The sequence below is a fragment of the Hemicordylus capensis genome, chromosome 3, assembly GCF_027244095.1.
Source record: "Hemicordylus capensis ecotype Gifberg chromosome 3, rHemCap1.1.pri, whole genome shotgun sequence".
NCBI lineage: Eukaryota > Metazoa > Chordata > Lepidosauria > Squamata > Cordylidae > Hemicordylus > Hemicordylus capensis.
Window position 1 is genome coordinate 263980949 of NC_069659.1, and position 17701 is coordinate 263998649.

General features: G+C 40.6%; 1 protein-coding gene across 15 annotated transcripts in view; it reads right to left on the bottom strand.

Annotated features, from left to right (window-relative positions):
* Positions 1–17701, bottom strand: part of TACC2 (transforming acidic coiled-coil containing protein 2) — a 272500-nt gene that overhangs the window by 5548 nt on the left and 249251 nt on the right. For 13 of the 15 annotated variants that reach the window (XM_053309046.1, XM_053309047.1, XM_053309040.1 and 10 more), the window contains 3 exons: positions 14045–14188; positions 12282–12358; positions 7873–7916 (listed from right to left, as the gene is read on the bottom strand). In XM_053309046.1, coding sequence (XP_053165021.1) covers positions 7873–7916; positions 12282–12358; positions 14045–14188 — 265 coding nt within the window. The remainder of the gene's footprint in view (positions 1–7872; positions 7917–12281; positions 12359–14044; positions 14189–17701) is intronic. The other 2 variants (XM_053309044.1, XM_053309043.1) reach the window with 1 other exon arrangement.

A 17701-nucleotide genomic window follows, 5' to 3' on the forward strand; every position in this document is an offset into this window, starting at 1 on the left:
GTTGCCCCTAAAATGTTTTTTTTAATGGAGCACCAGTGGGGGGAAAGCGGCAGGAGGGGTAAGTGCGACACACACACACACACACGGTCCTTAAAGGGAGACCCCCCACTGGTGTCGAACCGCACCTCCATGCACATAACTAGTTATTAATGCAGGAAAATTAGGATTCCTATATATGAAAGATAAGCTCACGTGAAGTCAGCAGCAGTCAGAAACCTAGCACTAGACCTGATTAATTTAGATTATTCCAAGTGCATGGAAGTGGCAAACACAAAGTTAGATGTGTGTCCCCATTTTTAAGAGTTCCTCAAAACAAGCGAACAAATCCCACCTCTAGCCACCAAGAACAGATTTAAAAAGTCTATACAATTTGATCATACAATTCTATAGGTCTGACTTCATACAGTATTAACAAACCTGGATTGTTATCAAGTGTACATTCATCTGAGAACTACAGCAAAACTCAGTCCCCTTATCAGTGAATCTGTATAATATACACATTGGCAAACATGTTTAATATGAAACATGAAGCAGCCCATATTGTATAATGAATAATGGAGTTGTTCGCCACCTCTAGGCATAATCTACTCAGTTATACAGTGGAGATACTGAACATTAAATCCACTGTTTTCCAAGACTAAAAACAAACACAACATTCAGCCTACTGGTGCTTCTTTATTACTTGCATGGAGGACACACACAAACTGTCTCTGCTTCTGAAGCATGTACTGTACATGGTTTCCATGAGCTTCCACTTGTGACATTATATAAAAATGCCACAAGCTGAACATGCAGGTGTCTTGCAATCCCCATTCTCATGCTTACAACGTAATGTCTTAGGTCTCAACTTGCACATCTCCCTTGAATGAAATATGCAAGCTAGACCCAGAGCTGGAATTTGTGTGCCTCCCAGTGGAAGAAATTAAATAATTCAGACATTAAATAATGCAGTGTAAAAGAATTCACAAATTATGCATTCATCCATTTTTCAGTGCTCTCTCTAGTGTCTGATGCCACTCGAAGAAACTATGACAAGAGATGCTGGAACATTGTGATGTGTAATTTCTTACAGCCTACCCCTAAAGAGTTTACTGGGATGTAAGCCCCCTTAGGAAATCCACTAGTTTACTAGTTTGTGATGAGTAAAAGATGACACCTGACGAGTGAAAAAAGTCCTGATGAGTAATGTACAAACATAGCTTGAGGAACCATCTGACAAGTAAAATATTTTTATCTGGCTGGTGAACTGAGCCAACATGGCTTGACCTCTGCCTACCACTTTTGCATATTCTGAGCAATAGTTACAGAACTTGTTACTCTCTCTCTCTCTCTCTCTCTCTCTCTCTCTCTCTCTCTCTCTCTCTCACACACACACACACACACACACACACAGGTTTCTCTTCTAGTACTACACAGTCAAAAACAATGAACAAACATTCAGCTGAATTCAATACCAATAGTCACAAAGTTTGTCTACTCAGATGTTCTTGTGCAGAGCACTAGAAATAGCAAGCAGGCTTACACAGATGCCACTATGGATTAATTTCAGTGAGGAAAACCACTGCTAGAAAGACTTGAGTGTGAAATACATCGAAGCAATGCATTGCCTCACTGGAGTAACAACATCACCTGGATTTTAGATTTGGAAATTGGAGGAGTGGGATTAATTATAACTTAATTTTCTATATGTGGTAAGGAAAGAATTGAGAAATTAGCAAACAATTCCTTACCATAATGCTATTTACCAAGACCCTTTCAGCAGTCATATTGATCTAATCCTCAATTGTACAGAAAATATTTACATTTCCCTGCCAAATTACTATCTTACCACATGCTTTAAAAAAAAAACAAACCAACCCAACTGCAATTTACCAACGTGAAATCCACATCATCATCATCATCAAATGTGGATTTTATATCAACACTATCAAATTAAACAAAAACAGAGTGCTATTCATCCCCTAAATATTAATGGGGAGGTCTTTGCTATATGTCCCAGGAGAAGATTACTGGAAGACAACCAGGAGGCTCTATTTCAGCCTTGATTGTTACAGGATTCGCTAGATCAGCTATTTCTAAATGGGGGTTGAGTAGAGTGAAAGGGACATCTGACACCCTCCTCCCCCACCCCATTAACTTCTAGGCCATGTGGCTGGAATCAGCAAGCAATTACTGAGCAACTATCCCAGATACAAATCTTTTTGTAAGTATACTCAACTGATTATAAGCCACCAGCAAGTTATGGTGTTCTCCCTAAATAAGTCTTCAAAAGGTATATTCGGGTTCTATCTTGTGCCTCACAGGATGTCACTTTAGAATGCCTCCAGTGTTAGGAGGGGGAGGGGGGAAGCTTTTGGAAAGACTGCTCCTGGAAGAGAGGAACTGAAGAGCCCTCATATGCAGCGAAGCACTAATATGCCAGACATTTGTACATAATGATCTTGTCAAAAGTTCCCCTCTCTCTCTCTCAGTGGAAACTAGCAAAAATAGTACCTTAGTTAGCATTTATAAGGTTGTCAGAGCTCTAGAAGCCATTTCCTTTCATTTTCCATACACTGGAATTTTTTCTACACATGCAATGATGAAGCTTCTTCAGTCTGAAACCCATTATTTTATCTGTTGTTCTCAGTCCTCTTTACATAATACTGTATCTCCATGTCTAAAAGCCCACAACTGCCTCCCACAACCCTGACTTTATTGGAGTCTTCACAGCTTCAACCATGTCCCTTCTCCCTGCCCCAAGATAAGCATGAAAGATACCTGAACCTCCCATTCTTGACCAACTTTCTGTGTAAAAAGTCCCCCTTTGATGTTTCAATGAGCAACTTTGGACATTATGCCAAAGTGGGGGAAATGGATGCATATTTAACCTGCACGTATTTTTTCACACTCTTGGAGTAGCCAGAAATGGGATTGCTTATAGTGCAATGAATGAGTTGACTTCATATCTGGAGCTCGCACATCTTACTGTGGAGTAAGAAAAATGCCTTATAGGATTTGAAGGATATAACTGTTTCTTCCATGTCTTATTTGTGGGAATGTGGCCATGAAGATGATGTGAAACTGGCCCTGAATGAAACAGTTCCTATCTACAATTTTTATAATGCACCATTGCCATTGCAGATACTTCATAAAACACTGAAACACTGTGAACAGAAATACTGGTTGCAAACCCCATTTTGACAGTCAATCTGAGTGAAGAGAGGACAATGAATCCTGTTACTAGAAATCTTTATATTTCAATACTATCACCATCTTTCAGTTCTTATGAGGATACAGCAAATACACAGAAGCAAAAGGGGAAGGGGGAATGGAAAGGAAAAACCAATACGCAGGTGCCAAAGTTGGCAAAAGCATTACTTACCTGGCTTGCCTTTGTTTTGGATTTGCAAGCAAATAACAAGAAGCAACAAAATGGAAGCAAAATAGAAAAATCAGGGAATTTTTCAACAAAGCAGAAAAACGTAAATGCAACCATTTGTAATGCAGGGAGCACACTATTAATTTAATTCCATGCTGGATATTTAAACAAGAAGTCATCCTGAATGTGAATGGTGTCAAATGTAGGGATGATAAGCAAACAACATGAATGAATGGTTTAACTGGAGGATAGTGGTTGTAATATTGGAGGACATGAAAAACAGAAACACAATATATAAAAATTTACCCTGACAAAACAGTCAATCCAAAGGGCCCAGAACCAATCAAAGAGGACTCACATAATCCATGGGTCTAACATTTGCTTTCAGAATGTGCTAAATTTTACTTCAAGGCATTACTTTGAGCTTATTTTTTAAAAATAGGTTTCTTTTAATGCACAGCAGCCGCAAGCCACAACACTCTAGGTCAGAATGTGACAAAAGAGCTGTACACAACTTAATTTTGCAATGCAGACAAATATGCAACAGATGCAAAGGTTAAGGAAAACTGAAAGGATTTAAACAAAGGAAATGATACAAAGACAGACACATTCCAAAGGATGCAAAAATGAAGAGCTAAGTAAACACAATGACAAAGAGCCTCCTCCCAGCTCCTACCCCTATCTTTACAAGCTAGCAGATATTTCTGTAGCTCCAGCTTACTTTGTCAAGAGTTGGTGTGGCATTTCTTAAAAGCCCTATCAGAACCATTTGACCTAATTCAGCATCCTATCAAAAGGGATTAGTAGAGTACATACAGCTGCAGATTTTAAAAGAGTTCAGAAGATTCTCTCCAAGCAGTAAGTAGAAACCATTCTGATAAACCTTTGTGAAAATGAGCTGCTGTTTCTGTTACTCTTTCATTGCAAGACAGCAATGCTGTCATAATTTGGTCATTTTGGAAATATATGCACACACACATACGACCCTACTGCAGATCCAACCCAGGGGAAGAGGCACATGTATGAGGATTAGCGGGAAAGCACATCATCAAAACACATCAACATTTATTTTTTACGGGGAAATGACTTGGGCTGTAGATATGAAGAAGCCCTTTCCCAAACTGGATAGTCCAAGTGGCTCCCAAATTTACTGAGAACCTGGGGGGAATAAAAAAGTGAGAAAATGAGACTGTCTCACGAGCAGCCAAGCCCAGGCTTAAGCAACTGTGAGAACCGCCAGGATCCCCATGGATCCCGGTGCTACTGCGGCACTAAATCCAGTGCCACAGCTTGGATCTTAGCCGAGGTTAAGAGTGCAAACACACCCTCCAGTGCCATCACATTTGCTCAGTGCTGGCCAATAGAGCTTTTTGGATGGTGAGAGGCCTGTTAGAATCTGGCCATCACAGGGAAGTGGTAGTCCATCCAGTAGCCTACAGTGACCCCTTTGCTAAAAGTTTTGCAAATGAAGTCACTCACATCTGTTCCAGTGTGGATGCCATTCTACATGCAGGATCAGAGATAGTTGTAGCTATGGCTACATGTTATGATGGATACCTTCAGCTTGTTTGCCCTGAGGGTGTGTGTGTGTGTGTGTGTGTGTGTGTGTGTGTGTGTAAGTGTAAGTAAATTAAAAGTAAATGAGGATTGCTGGGATGAATTTTTAAGCCGTTTTCCTCTTGCACAACTTGTGTGGAGTACACATTGGAAACTGCTGATGAAAAATGTATTATGCTGATGTTTAATGACATTTACATGGAGAAATAAACTAATAAACAAAACTGACCAGGTAAGCATCATGAATACAAACACACACACACTGACACAGAGAAGGGCGCCTAGAGCGCCTGCCTCCTAGGGGAATCACTCAACTTGAATGGATAGAATCATGACATTTTATATCCATAAGCACCAATTAATAAGTGTAATGACATGTCCCATCACTAATGCATAACTAAGGCACACATCCTTATCCATGGTTCTAGTTGACCTCCAATACTCCCAGACAACAGAAACTTAGTCCAGATTAACTACACCTTTGCCAAATAATGAACTGCTGGTTTATTTACAGCTGGAAGGAGATGAACGGCTACTCCACTGCACAGCCAGTATGTTCCCATTAATCTACAGAAGGGATTCTCAACATTGGGTCCCCAGATTATTGGTCTTCAACTCCCATATTCCCCAACCCCAGTGGCCTTTGGTTGGGGATTATGGGAGTTGAAGTCCAATAACATCTGGGGACCCAACATTGAGAATCCCTGGTCTACAGGACCCATGACTGAAGCCATCAGATACCTTTACAAAGTTTATTTTGGTTCATCTGGGACTCATAAAAAAGCACCAAAATTATACAACTTCTGACAGCATGATAAATACCTTAAATCATTCAAAATAATAATTCCTTATGAGTTCTGGTTTTGAACCAGTCCCCACATTCCAAATAAAGGAGACATGAAGCATTATTTCTTTGCAGCTTAATAATGTAAAGCTGTAGGCAGTCTATCCCAATACCATGTACATGGTGACATACTTTGCAGAGCTTAAGCTGGTTATGCCCTCTTAAAACCAGTCTGTCTTAAAGGTGCTACTGCACTCACACAAAATACTGCAAGTGCTCCAGTGCATTTCAAGCTCTCCCAGCAATTAGATAGATTTATGACAACATCAGACCAGTACTGAAAGACAGAGATTTGGTTTCTCTTTAGGTCCAACTAGGTCTTCATTGCATAGTTTGGCTTTGTGCATTTGTTTTTACTTTGATCAAATAACAGTAGTAGGCCGGGGGTGGGGGGGAGAAGCAACTGATGCCAATGTCACAACCCTCTTGGGAATGGGGCCACATGGCTCCCCAAATCAGACTACAGTAGAGGGAAAGGTTTAACGAGCCCGTCTACCTTCACCATGATCATGGTTGCCCCTGCAGCTGCTATTTAATCAAGAAAAACCTCACACCCAGGATCTAGTGATGACCTGTTTTGTTGGGCCCTAAACAAATTAGCTAATTATGGCCAAACTGGTTTGGAATGACCTCCCACAAGACTTTTTGAAAGGAAAGTTTGGAACTGCACAATGGCATGTGGTTACAATTTGCACGCATAGAATATGCTGCTACAGCACACCTGTGCATTCTAGCAGTTAGAAATTCACACTCCTGATGTTCAAGGATGCCCCCTTCCAGATTATCTCAAAGGATCTGGACACTAAATACAGATATAAGGGAAATACATTTGCATGAGTATCCTTGAGCATAATCCATTACAATTAAGCTGCAGATATTTCCTCATGGTAATGAGTTTGCTTGCAGAATCAGAGTCAGGGGTTCTAGATGAACCTGTTTTATACACTTTACTTTTCACATTGTTATCAGTCATACATCAATTAACATAATACATTTTTTTCATTATTTGAACTTTTTTTAACTGCACAAACATTCTTTTGGATCTGTGCCCTGGCCCCCACCCCTGGAATCGCATATTTTGTGTCTGGTTGCATGTATTTAGTAAGAGCATGTTCAAGGGTAGCTGATGGTAAGTGGGGTGAAATCATTCTGGACTTTTTAAGGGTGATGCTTACCAACTGCTCAGTTGACTTCTTGCTTCTCAAATCTGTTTTGTCCTTACCTACAGTCTCATAGAGATGGAACTGAACCTCATAGTTGAGTACAATCCTAATCCTGGTCCATATCATGTCCACAATATGACACATTGCTATGGGACCTATGCACATTTGTTTCAAAAAACAAAATTCCAAAATAATCAATGAAGCTTATTTTCAAGTGCATGGTCACAATCCCTTTGAGCACCTTTCATTATGTGCAAGGCCCTGCATAAGTACAGTGAGGCTTTCAGACACCGTTTTCTTAAATGCGGCTTTGTGCACTGCATTGCAGACTGCCTCTGAAACTCCGCAGAGTGAATCGGTACTATTAATACAAAAGTGCCAACAGCTTAGTTGCGTACATAGAGCTACCAAATTGTGCTCTGGATTATGACCAAGGTGCTTGGGATCAGATTGCCACTTAATGAACAGTTCACTGTCTAATAATTTATGAGCTGAAGTTGTGCTAATAATTTTTGTTTGAGCACTTTTCACTGATTGCCCATGGAGAAGTCATAAATCATCCCTTGGCTTTAGTAATTAAACTGAGAGCTGCATAATTGTGATAAGAATTATGCATCATGATGAAAGAATCTTTTAACAATATAAAAATTAATCCCATCCATGATGTTTAGGCTGTAAGGTATGTGACCTGTTGTGCTTTTAGGAATGTGTCAGATCTCAATTTCATCGGGATGCAAGACTGGTTTACCAGGACTAACTAGGAGTATCTGTCCCTCAGATACTGCCAAAATTCTTACCAATTTTTAAAGCAAAGCTGAAGAGAAGTGCATCTGAGATCATAAGTGGAACTCAACTTAAATGTGTTGCTCTATGCTGGAAATGTGTTTCTCTACACTTGTTATTTGTAATGAGAAGAAAGGTCTATCTTTCATGACCACAACACCTACCTATCATCTGAGCAATTGTCTTCTCATATTCTGAAACGATTTTCCTATAAAAAGAACAGAAAAAAATCCAATGAACATGGCCACAAAAGCTATTTGCAATGGCATCTCTTCAGATTATGGCTTACTAAATAGCTTCAACATATACAGTATATTGAAATGAACATAGATTAATTACAACATTCAGCCAGGGCTTAATTCACATACAGTGCATCCAGCTGTAGTTTGTGGTGGATTATCAAACTCATAGGGCCCTGTAGGCCATGCAATCTGCCACCCATGTATTGTGGCCTGCCTCTTGCTAGACAGGTGGTCCAGGTGGACCATGCATTAAAAAGGAGGCTTAATCAAACACTCATCAGCTGAAAATTTGACAGGCATACAATATAAGACTCCTATAAAGAGGTCCTTATACTTCACCAAATCTGGAAACAGTTGACAGTTTCCAAATCTTGAAACAATGAAATTATTTGTTGTTGTTGTTAAACTGAATTTTGTAGCCATCACCACAGTGAAAGAAGGCATAACATCCCCCTAGAACTCCAAGTTTTCAAAAGATAAAGGACTCCTAAACTAAAGAGCACTAAAGGATCTGCAGTGATCTCAAAGATTTAATAATTTTAAAACAGTTTCTGGGATCAATCCAAGTTTATTAAAAATCAATGAAGGTTTTTGCCTTCAATGGAAGACAAGTTGACTCTAGGGCAATTCTGAATGGCTGACTAATGCATTCCTACAGCTAGCAATGCTGAATTAAGTTTATAGGGAAAGTGAATGGCTTCTCCATATTCTCAATCCTGTACTTTAAGAAGTGACAAGCAATTGCATTTTTAGTTCGAAAAATACAACAATAATCTGTGATGCCATGGTAAATCCAAGGATGCTCCAGTTTTGTTTTGTTCTGTAAATTGCCATAAACTTGTCAAGCAAAATGATGATCTAAAGCTTTGCCTCATTTAAAAAACCACACACTGGCATCCTGTTTTGAATGTGTTCTCAAAAAGAGGCTAGCTAGATAAGCAGATTAAAAGTGATTTAAGCTGCTGATCCATGTCTTTTCACAGTGAAATCAGGCTAATGAAATGCGACTAGCCTTGATCCACTGCATTTGAGTGACGGGCCACAATGTGCAAAACAAATATTTAAAGTAGTTGTCATGCTCACTGTGCTGCTTTGATGCTGGTGGGTTTTTTTAAAAGCTAAAACTTTAAATGAATTCCCAGAAAATAATTTCACAGTCCAAAAATAAATCCAAAAGAGAGAGATCCTGAAGATAAGGGTGGCAAGAATCCTCCTCTTCAAGAAGTAGCAGAGCCTACATAATAGATATAACTGACAGAAGACATCCCTGGCTACAGCTGCCTTTCAAATACTAAAGCTATTCCAAAGAACTAACAGCATCTTCAATAACCACAGGTAAACATTTCTCTCTTAGCACACCTAGCCTCCCTCCGTCCTATATAGATTTAGCCTCTATCTGTTCAATCTCATCCTAGTAGAGATGTGCACGAACTAAAGGTCGAGCACCTTTTGAGAGCGGGGTCTTCAAGATAGAGGAGAGCAGGTTCGTACCTGCTCTCTGTTGGAGGAGAGCAGGTAAGGACCTGCGCTCCTCTTTTTCCAAGTTCCCTCTCCCAGCTCCCAAAAGATGCTCAAATCACGGTTCACGCACACCCCTAGATCCTAGACTATACCCTATACAAAAACACTAGTCAAAAAACTAATTTACTATAAGACAGCAATTCTTGGCTGCCTACAGTATACAGATTTGGATATCATCAGCACATTACAGTGCCCAACTCCAACAGTTTAGACTATTGCACCCTTGGCAATAGATGTCATTATAATATCTATATACAATTTTATTTAGAAGTTAAATAACAGGGGCGGGCAAGCCAGTGTGGGGTAGTAAGAGTACTGGACTAGGACCACAGAGGCCCCGGTTCAAATCCCCATTCAGCCTTGAAGCTCACTGGGTGATACTGGGACAGTTCATTATATCTCAGCCTAACCTAACTCACAGGGATGTTGTGAGTATAAACATAACCATGTATACGACTCGGGACCAGTCACCTAACCCTCACCAGATGTTCTCACAGTCAGAGCAAGATTTCATGATCCAGTGTGTTGAATGCCACAGAGCTTCTCCTACTAGCCTCTAGACACAGATTATCTCCCACACTATCAAAGCCGCCTCAGTGCCTTAGCAGTGAAAGGGGCAATTGAAAAGGATTACGAAAGGAGGTTTTATCCAGACTTGCTTGAAATTACTCTGCTGTCATGCATTCAATAACTTCCCCTAAAACTGGGCGTTTTGGTGGGTGGGGTGGAAGTCTGGTTTGCTAGATCATCCTCACAAATTGATAGGTTTAAAGCAGGGTGGGCAAACGGCCCTCTGTGAATTGTGGCTGGCGATGATGTGAGTTGCCAACATGGTAGAGGTGTATAGAATTATTCATGGTGTAGAAAGAGTGGACAGATATAATGTTTTCTCCCTTTCTTACAACAGGAGTCATCCCATAAAACTGAAGAACCAACAAACTGAAGGACCATCCCAGGAAATTTAGGACCAACAAAAGGAAGTACTTTTTCACAAAGCACATAATTAATCTGTGGAATTCTCTGCCATGGGATATGGTGATGGCCATTAGCTTGGATGGCTTTAAAAAAAGAGGCTCCAACAAATTCATGGAGGACAGGTCTATCAATGGCTACTAGTCTGTTGGCTATAGCCTCCAGCCTAAGAGGCAAGATCAACAGCAAGAGAGAGGACTTCCACAGAGTTTTTATTTATTTATTTATGCATTCCCTCACCTCTTGCCTGTAGGCTTCCCTGAGCCACTTGGTGGGCCACTGTGTGAAACAGGATGCTGCACTAGATAGGCCTTGTACCTGATCCAGCAGGGCTGTTCTTATGTAGTTCAACAACAGTTGGGGGCAACGTTTGCCCACCTCTGGTTTAAAGCCTGATCACCACCTCCTACAAAAATCACACGCACTGTTTCCTCCAAGGTGTGTGCACGTGCGTGCGCTCACAGGTTTTTGGATGTCTGATCAGTTCAATTAGGTCCCGCTCAGCTTGAATAAGGAAGGCCCCATTCTGAATGCAGGTGCGCGCGCACTGCCTTGATACTGCCACCCAGAACAAAACTCATTCCGCACAGAGATGAAAAATATTAGAGTGACCACTGATCACAGGATATTATGGCTTTTTCTCCAATGAGTAGCACTGGTTAACTCCAATGATTACTCTGGTGAGTAACACCACCAAGCTTAACCTAGTTTGTTTTAACCAACCACATGGCCATGGACCTTCAACTTCTAGCATCCTGACTGTATTGTCAGAGGTAAACAGGCTAAATTGATCCAGGCAAAAAACAGTCTTTGTTTCAGATGCTGTTATAAAAGCAACATTGAAATTGGACCAGATTGGGTTGATTTTAATCAGCAAAGAACTAAGAAAAACAGTCACCATCGTCACTAGAGCCTCACACAGATGTTAGATTAAGGACTGAGTACTTGAGTATACTGTCTCGATGCCACATCTTTCACTCTGCTCCTTTCCCTCCTATGGTGCTCATGCTTACACAGCCTTTGTCTGAAACAGTGAAGACTATAAGTGTGATGGTGAGCACTTCTGTTCACAGAAGTGCCCACCATCAAGCTTACAGCTTTTGCTGCTTCAGACAAAGGCTGTGTAAGCTTGAGCACTGGGGAGTGACAGATGCGGTGGTGGGGTGGGACTTCCATTCATAGTTTGAAACTCCTCTGGAGCCCTTTATGACCAATGAAGAGTATGTCAGGGTATAACTCTGTCATCTGCAATCACCCATCCATGCAACCTTACAAATAAGGGCCTCAACAGATCTACCTTGGTTATATCTTGCAGTATTTCTCACAGCATTCTGGAATCCATCTGAATCCATATGTCTCCAAGGGCAACCCATCCTCATAATCCACACTCCACTCCTGATGTTCCTACCCATGCTTTAGTCAAATAATGAACTGATTGTGTCTTCTCAAGACAGGACCCATACAGATTACAAATGCAGCCAGTTTTGATGTTCGGAAGTTAGCCCCAATTTAGGCAAATTAGCTATGTATTACTAGCATATCTGCTGATGAATTGAAAGCTAAGCAGAGGCTATAAACAAAAAATCACTTGCAAAAAAAGTCAGTGCAATGCCATCTTGTATTATTTGAGGAGCTAGATGTAATTCAACTGACAGGCATTTTGTTGGCTGCCTCAACATTATTAAGGGTCAGGTGTAAAAAGCGAAAAGGTGTTACAAACACATTAGCGGTTGTGAACAGCTTGTGAATATATAAGTGCTATTCATTAAAATCACTTTATACATTGTAGGGGTAACTTCGCTCTTCTGAAATATTTGACAGAAAGAACAAACACACACCTCATTTCCATCACTTCTCTTCTGCTTTCTTCATATTTCTCTTTCCATTCTGATACTTCTCTTTCCTTGGCTACAATCTGTGGCAAAAGAAGAAAGCAGCAGGTTATTTCAAAGTAAAGAAAGCAATTATTTTGCTATAACTGGTTATAGCATCCTAAAGAAAGCTAACAGACACTTTAAAAAAACCAAAAAGTGTTAGCACTTGTGTTTTTTCAGTTCCTTCCCCTTTTAAGTTAATCAAAAGTAAAAGGCTGTCAAATCCACATAAATTTTATTCCAGACAGTGAATTGTCTTAGAAATAGGAAAGATTTCTTGTGCCAAGATTAAACAAGTATTATAATTATTCATTCCTATGTCTATATCCATAGATAGAACCTTTATAAATTGCACTTTATGGGGCAGTTCCCCACTGTGACAGGCTCACAATCAAGAAATAGACACTAGCGAGACAACAGAGGAAGGTAAACAGAGTGGAGGGTTGAGAAGTAGTGTGATGGGGGGGGCGCATTCAGAAAGAAGGCTGCCACCAATGAGAGGGCAGCAAGCATGGCAGTGTCACAGAAAGAGAGGCAAGCAGCTGGAGGTTTAAGCCACAGCTCAATGCCTTTGTTTGGGCTTCATTCTAGTGATGCAAATACAACGCTATTGTAAGCCTCTACAATTTTTAATTTTTGGAATGTATAAATCTATATCCAGGGGTTGGGAAAAGCAAAAACTGCTGCTTATTGCTTACAAGTTCGCTTGTTAGCTGGGCAAAGAAGCGCCTTGAAAAGTGATGATTCTCTTATATTTAACTTGTTTTATGTTATTGTTAACTGCCCAGAGATGAAAGTTTGGGGCAGTGTACAAATCTGATAGATAGATAGATAGATAGATAGATAGATAGATAGATAGATAGGCAGACAGAGAGACAGACAGACAGATATAGCAGATGGAGAGCAACTGCCTCTATTAAACCCCAGTACAGCATCTCTCCCAGTGGCGTTTCTCTTGCATTTCTATTTAGAATGGGAGCCCCTTCAGGACAGAGATTCACCTTACATTCCTTTTGCTATGTAAACTGATCTGAGGTCCCCCCACCATTGGAAAAACTGTTTATCCGTATTCTAGAAATAACAAAGGTTATTAATTTAAAAAAATTTTTTATTGTGGCCAAACGTTTTGCTACAGTATGACCAAAGGCGTCTAGACTACTCAGAAACCCAATAAGCTAATGGATATGGCCTATAGCTTGTTTCTGTACTGGCTAAACAAGATAGCTACACATATGTATCTCCATAATCTATGTACCAACTTAACTTAGTGTTATGTCAGCAAATGATCATCATCCATCAAAAGATGGTCTGTAATACATAATTTGCAGTGCAAAAGGGGACAATTTTCTGTGATGTTAGTTGCAAAAAAGGTGTCCAATCGAGGGCCAGCACAACCATAATGCCAGCCATTTCTTAACTATGGTTAGGATTTTAAATTCTGAGTTAGGAGCACCCCAGGGTTGGAGTGAATCATGGAACATAATGCTGAATTATAGTTATAGGTGTTGAGGAGAATTCTTGCATGAAAGAGGTGGAGACCAAGAGAGAGAACGGCTCTTGACTGATTTTCCATCAACTATGGCTAAGAGATTATTAGAATTACATCTTCAGGAGCCCATAGTTTTAAAAGTGGAGCAAGCAAGCCTGAGAGGAGAAAGCAACAAAGCTTGCATTTTTAAAATGTGCAAATAAAGAGGCAGGGCTTTCTTATTTGGGAAGATGATTACCTCCTCTCTGGCAATTCTCAGGGCAGAATCCAAGTCTTGCTGCTGGTAAAGCAAACCTGAGGTGTTCTCTCCATCTGAGCTGCTGATTCGGGAGTACAGTGCACTTTTAGAGATGGAAACCTCAGCTGACGCTGCCAGGTCCCTCTGTTCATTTTGTAAAAAGAAATTGGCAATTAACAATAGCTTCCACTGGCATTTCAGCTGACCATTTCAAGAAGGAAAAGAGAGATCTACAAATGAGCAAGTGTGGAGTTGCAATGGATGGGAAACATTGATCTATGTATACTTTGATTGTATGACACAGATGATAACATGAGAGGACCTTAAGAGAACAGACTGTATAGTATTGCTGAAAGAATGATGAGGAGGATGGGGGATAAAACATAGAAGGCAGCAACCTAGAGAGAACTGAAGCAAAAGCCATCATGTTCTATGCTTATCCTCTCTGGTAAAGTGTGTTTGCTTCTGACAAGAGTCCCTAGTAATGGTTTAATGGCTGCTGTAGCTTCTCTCTCTCTCTCTCTCTCTCTCTCTCACACACACACACACACACACACACACACACACAACTTATGAGGAACTCTGATATTACATTTTACATTTTTTAAAATATCCCGCTCTTCCTCCAAGGAGCCCAGAGCAGTGTACTACATACTTAATTTTCTCCTCACAACAACCCTGTGAAGTAGGTTAGGCTGAGAGAGAAGTGACTGGCCCAAAGTCACCCAGCAAGTATCATGACAGAATGGGGATTTGAACTCGGGTCTCCCCGGTCCTAGTCCAGCACTCTAGCCACTAAACCACGCTCGCTCTCTGATATCTGAGTGATATCTGAGTGAGGCACAACCAGGCTCAAGAGCATCAACATCAGCAACACAGAAATTCTGGTCACTGGGGTCAAATGAACCCCCTCAGAGAATGATGATGTCCCTGTCACTATTAACACATGCTAAGAACTTCTTTGGAGGCCCTCCTCTGGGTTCCCCTGCCATATGAGGTGAAACGGGTGGCTACTAGGAAGAGGACCTTTTTGGTGGTTGCACCTAATTTATGGAAAAGTCTCCCCTGTGAGGTTCGCCTGGCTTAATCACATTCACCAGGCCTCTTAAATTCTCAGATTTGATTTTTAACAAAAATTTTAATGAGTTTTTAAACTGCTTTGTGTATTTTCTTTTCTCCCTTTTTGTCTGTTACAGTTTAAAGTGTTATGTTTTTTAATTGTAAGTTTTAATCCTGTGTTGTGAGCTGCCCAAAGAACAATTTGTTATGGGGTGGCTAACAAATAAAGTGTATTATTAATTATTATTATTTACACAGTCAGACAGGTGTTATTGACTGGTTTGTTTTATCCAGACATCGAGTCCTTCTCAACAACCTGGGAAGGTTGAATTTTATCATCATCATCAGGAGATTTCATGCTTTATGACTGCCTGATCATCCACATGCTCTAGTCATGACATGCAGATATTTGCTACTCCTCTAGCATGCCACACTTTAGTCACCTACATTATTTTGGCATCACTCTACCACATTTCTAGTAAGTAAATGCAGCAGGGTCAGCTACATACAGACCCAGTCTGGCATCTGCTGAACAATGCACTACCAAAAGCAGCTACAGGAAACAAGGCATTGGAACCGCAGACATAGTGAAAGCTGAATCAAAGTATTTAGCATATGGAGATAATCTATGCTTTCAAGATCCCCCACCCCCTATAATAATCTATCAATCAATCAATTTATTTCAGTCATTGACCAAAAATATTACATTACACAATAGCCATTCGCAATTTACATAAAATGTGATAAAACTTGGCCATTACATTTGTATACTTATAATTCCATATAATGATCCTCCCAACTAATATTTCACCCTTTCCACATTTTCTAGCTTCTTACACTAAAAACAATGGCTGTACTGTTTAATTTAAGAACATTACTTTGCAGTATTCATAATTTTGCTCAAGGATGCCTGGAGTGTTCTGAAAAGTAAGAATGGTTTCAAAATCCCATTAGTCAGTGATAGTGTTGCTAAGATGGTCTAGGACATAATGCTGATCATTAAGATTTCTCAGGGATGACTACCAGAAGCTGAGACTGGCAACTTGCAATTAAATTTCTTTCTGACTACTAGAAGCTGAGATTGGCAACTTGCAATTAAATTTCTTTCTTACCATAAACTCTATTGTTATGAAAACAGATACTGGGTTAGATGGACCATCAAAGCTTGGCAGGATAAGAAAGTTCTTAAACACATGAATCCATATAAAGGGATATATGATAAGCTACTGCTCCAGGAAAAAAAAACAACCACCCTAAATACCCTAAAAATATAGCATCAAGCTTTCTATCCCAATTTCAACACATTGAATCCACACTATTAAATAAAAAGTACATCCTGTTGTTTTTTTTTTAAAAGAGCAAGACTATGTTTACACAGATAGCATAACTACTCCATCTGAGATTTGCGTATTAAAGAATAAACAATACAATCTTCAACATACAGAAAATTCAGCACATCATATCAAATTACTACACTAGGAAGTGTTTATTTCTGGGCTGGTTATTATATATCTAATAACCAGAATGAGATACCATAAATCTCTGGTGAAGAAGAGGAAAGAAGAAGAGGAAAGAAGAATAGCTTTTAAGCAAATTTTGTCTGACATAATGATATTGACCGTGGGGAGCAGTGCCAATGACCCACAGAACCTTGCCTTGCTCCTTTGTAATGCCAGGTCAGTCCAAAACAAATCTGAAGTAATCCATGATTTAAACAGGGATGAAGGGGCTGATCTGGTGTGTATCACAGAGACTTGGATGGGTGAGGCTGGAGGTCCAGTTTGGGCCCAGCTTCTCCCTCCAGGGTACTCTGTAGAGGAGCAGGTAAGGGAGTGTGGGTGGGGATGTGGAATAGCTGTGGTCTTTAAGGATAATATCTCCCTTACCAGGATCCCTATCAGAGTGTCTGATCATATTGAATGTGTGTACTTACGTTTGGGGACCAGGGATAGATTGGGACTTCTGTTGGTGTACCGATCACCCTGCTGCCCAACAGAGTCCCTAACTGAGTTTGCGGACTTGGTCTTGGGTTTGGCGTTGGAGTCCCCCAGGCTTATGGTGCTGGGGGACTTCAGTATCCACTTCAGGACCAGGTTGTCTGGTGTAGCTCAGGAGTTCATAGCGGCCATGACAACTACGGGCCTATCTCAAGCGGTCTGTGGACCAACACATGTTGCTGGTCACACGCTTGATTTGATCTTTCATTCTGATCAGGCTGGTGTTCCATGGGTGGGGACTCCTGTGATTTCCTCATTGTCATGGACGGACCACCATCTGGTTAAAGTTGGACTCACAGTTGCGTCCCACCTCTGCAGGGTTGAGGGGCCTATTAGAATGGCCCATCCAAAAAGGTTATTGGATTCAACAGGATTCCAAGAAGCCTTGGAAGAATTTAACGTTGACCCTGCTGGTGATCTGGTTGATGCCCTGGTGAAGAATTGGAATAGTCAACTCACCAGGGCAGTAGACATGATCACTCCTAAGCGTCCTCTCTGACACGCTTAAAAAATGGCTCCTTGGTATACGGAAGATCTACGGGAGCTGAAGCAGCAAGGTAGATGTCTGGAGCGCAAGTGGAGGAAGACTTGACTCGAATCC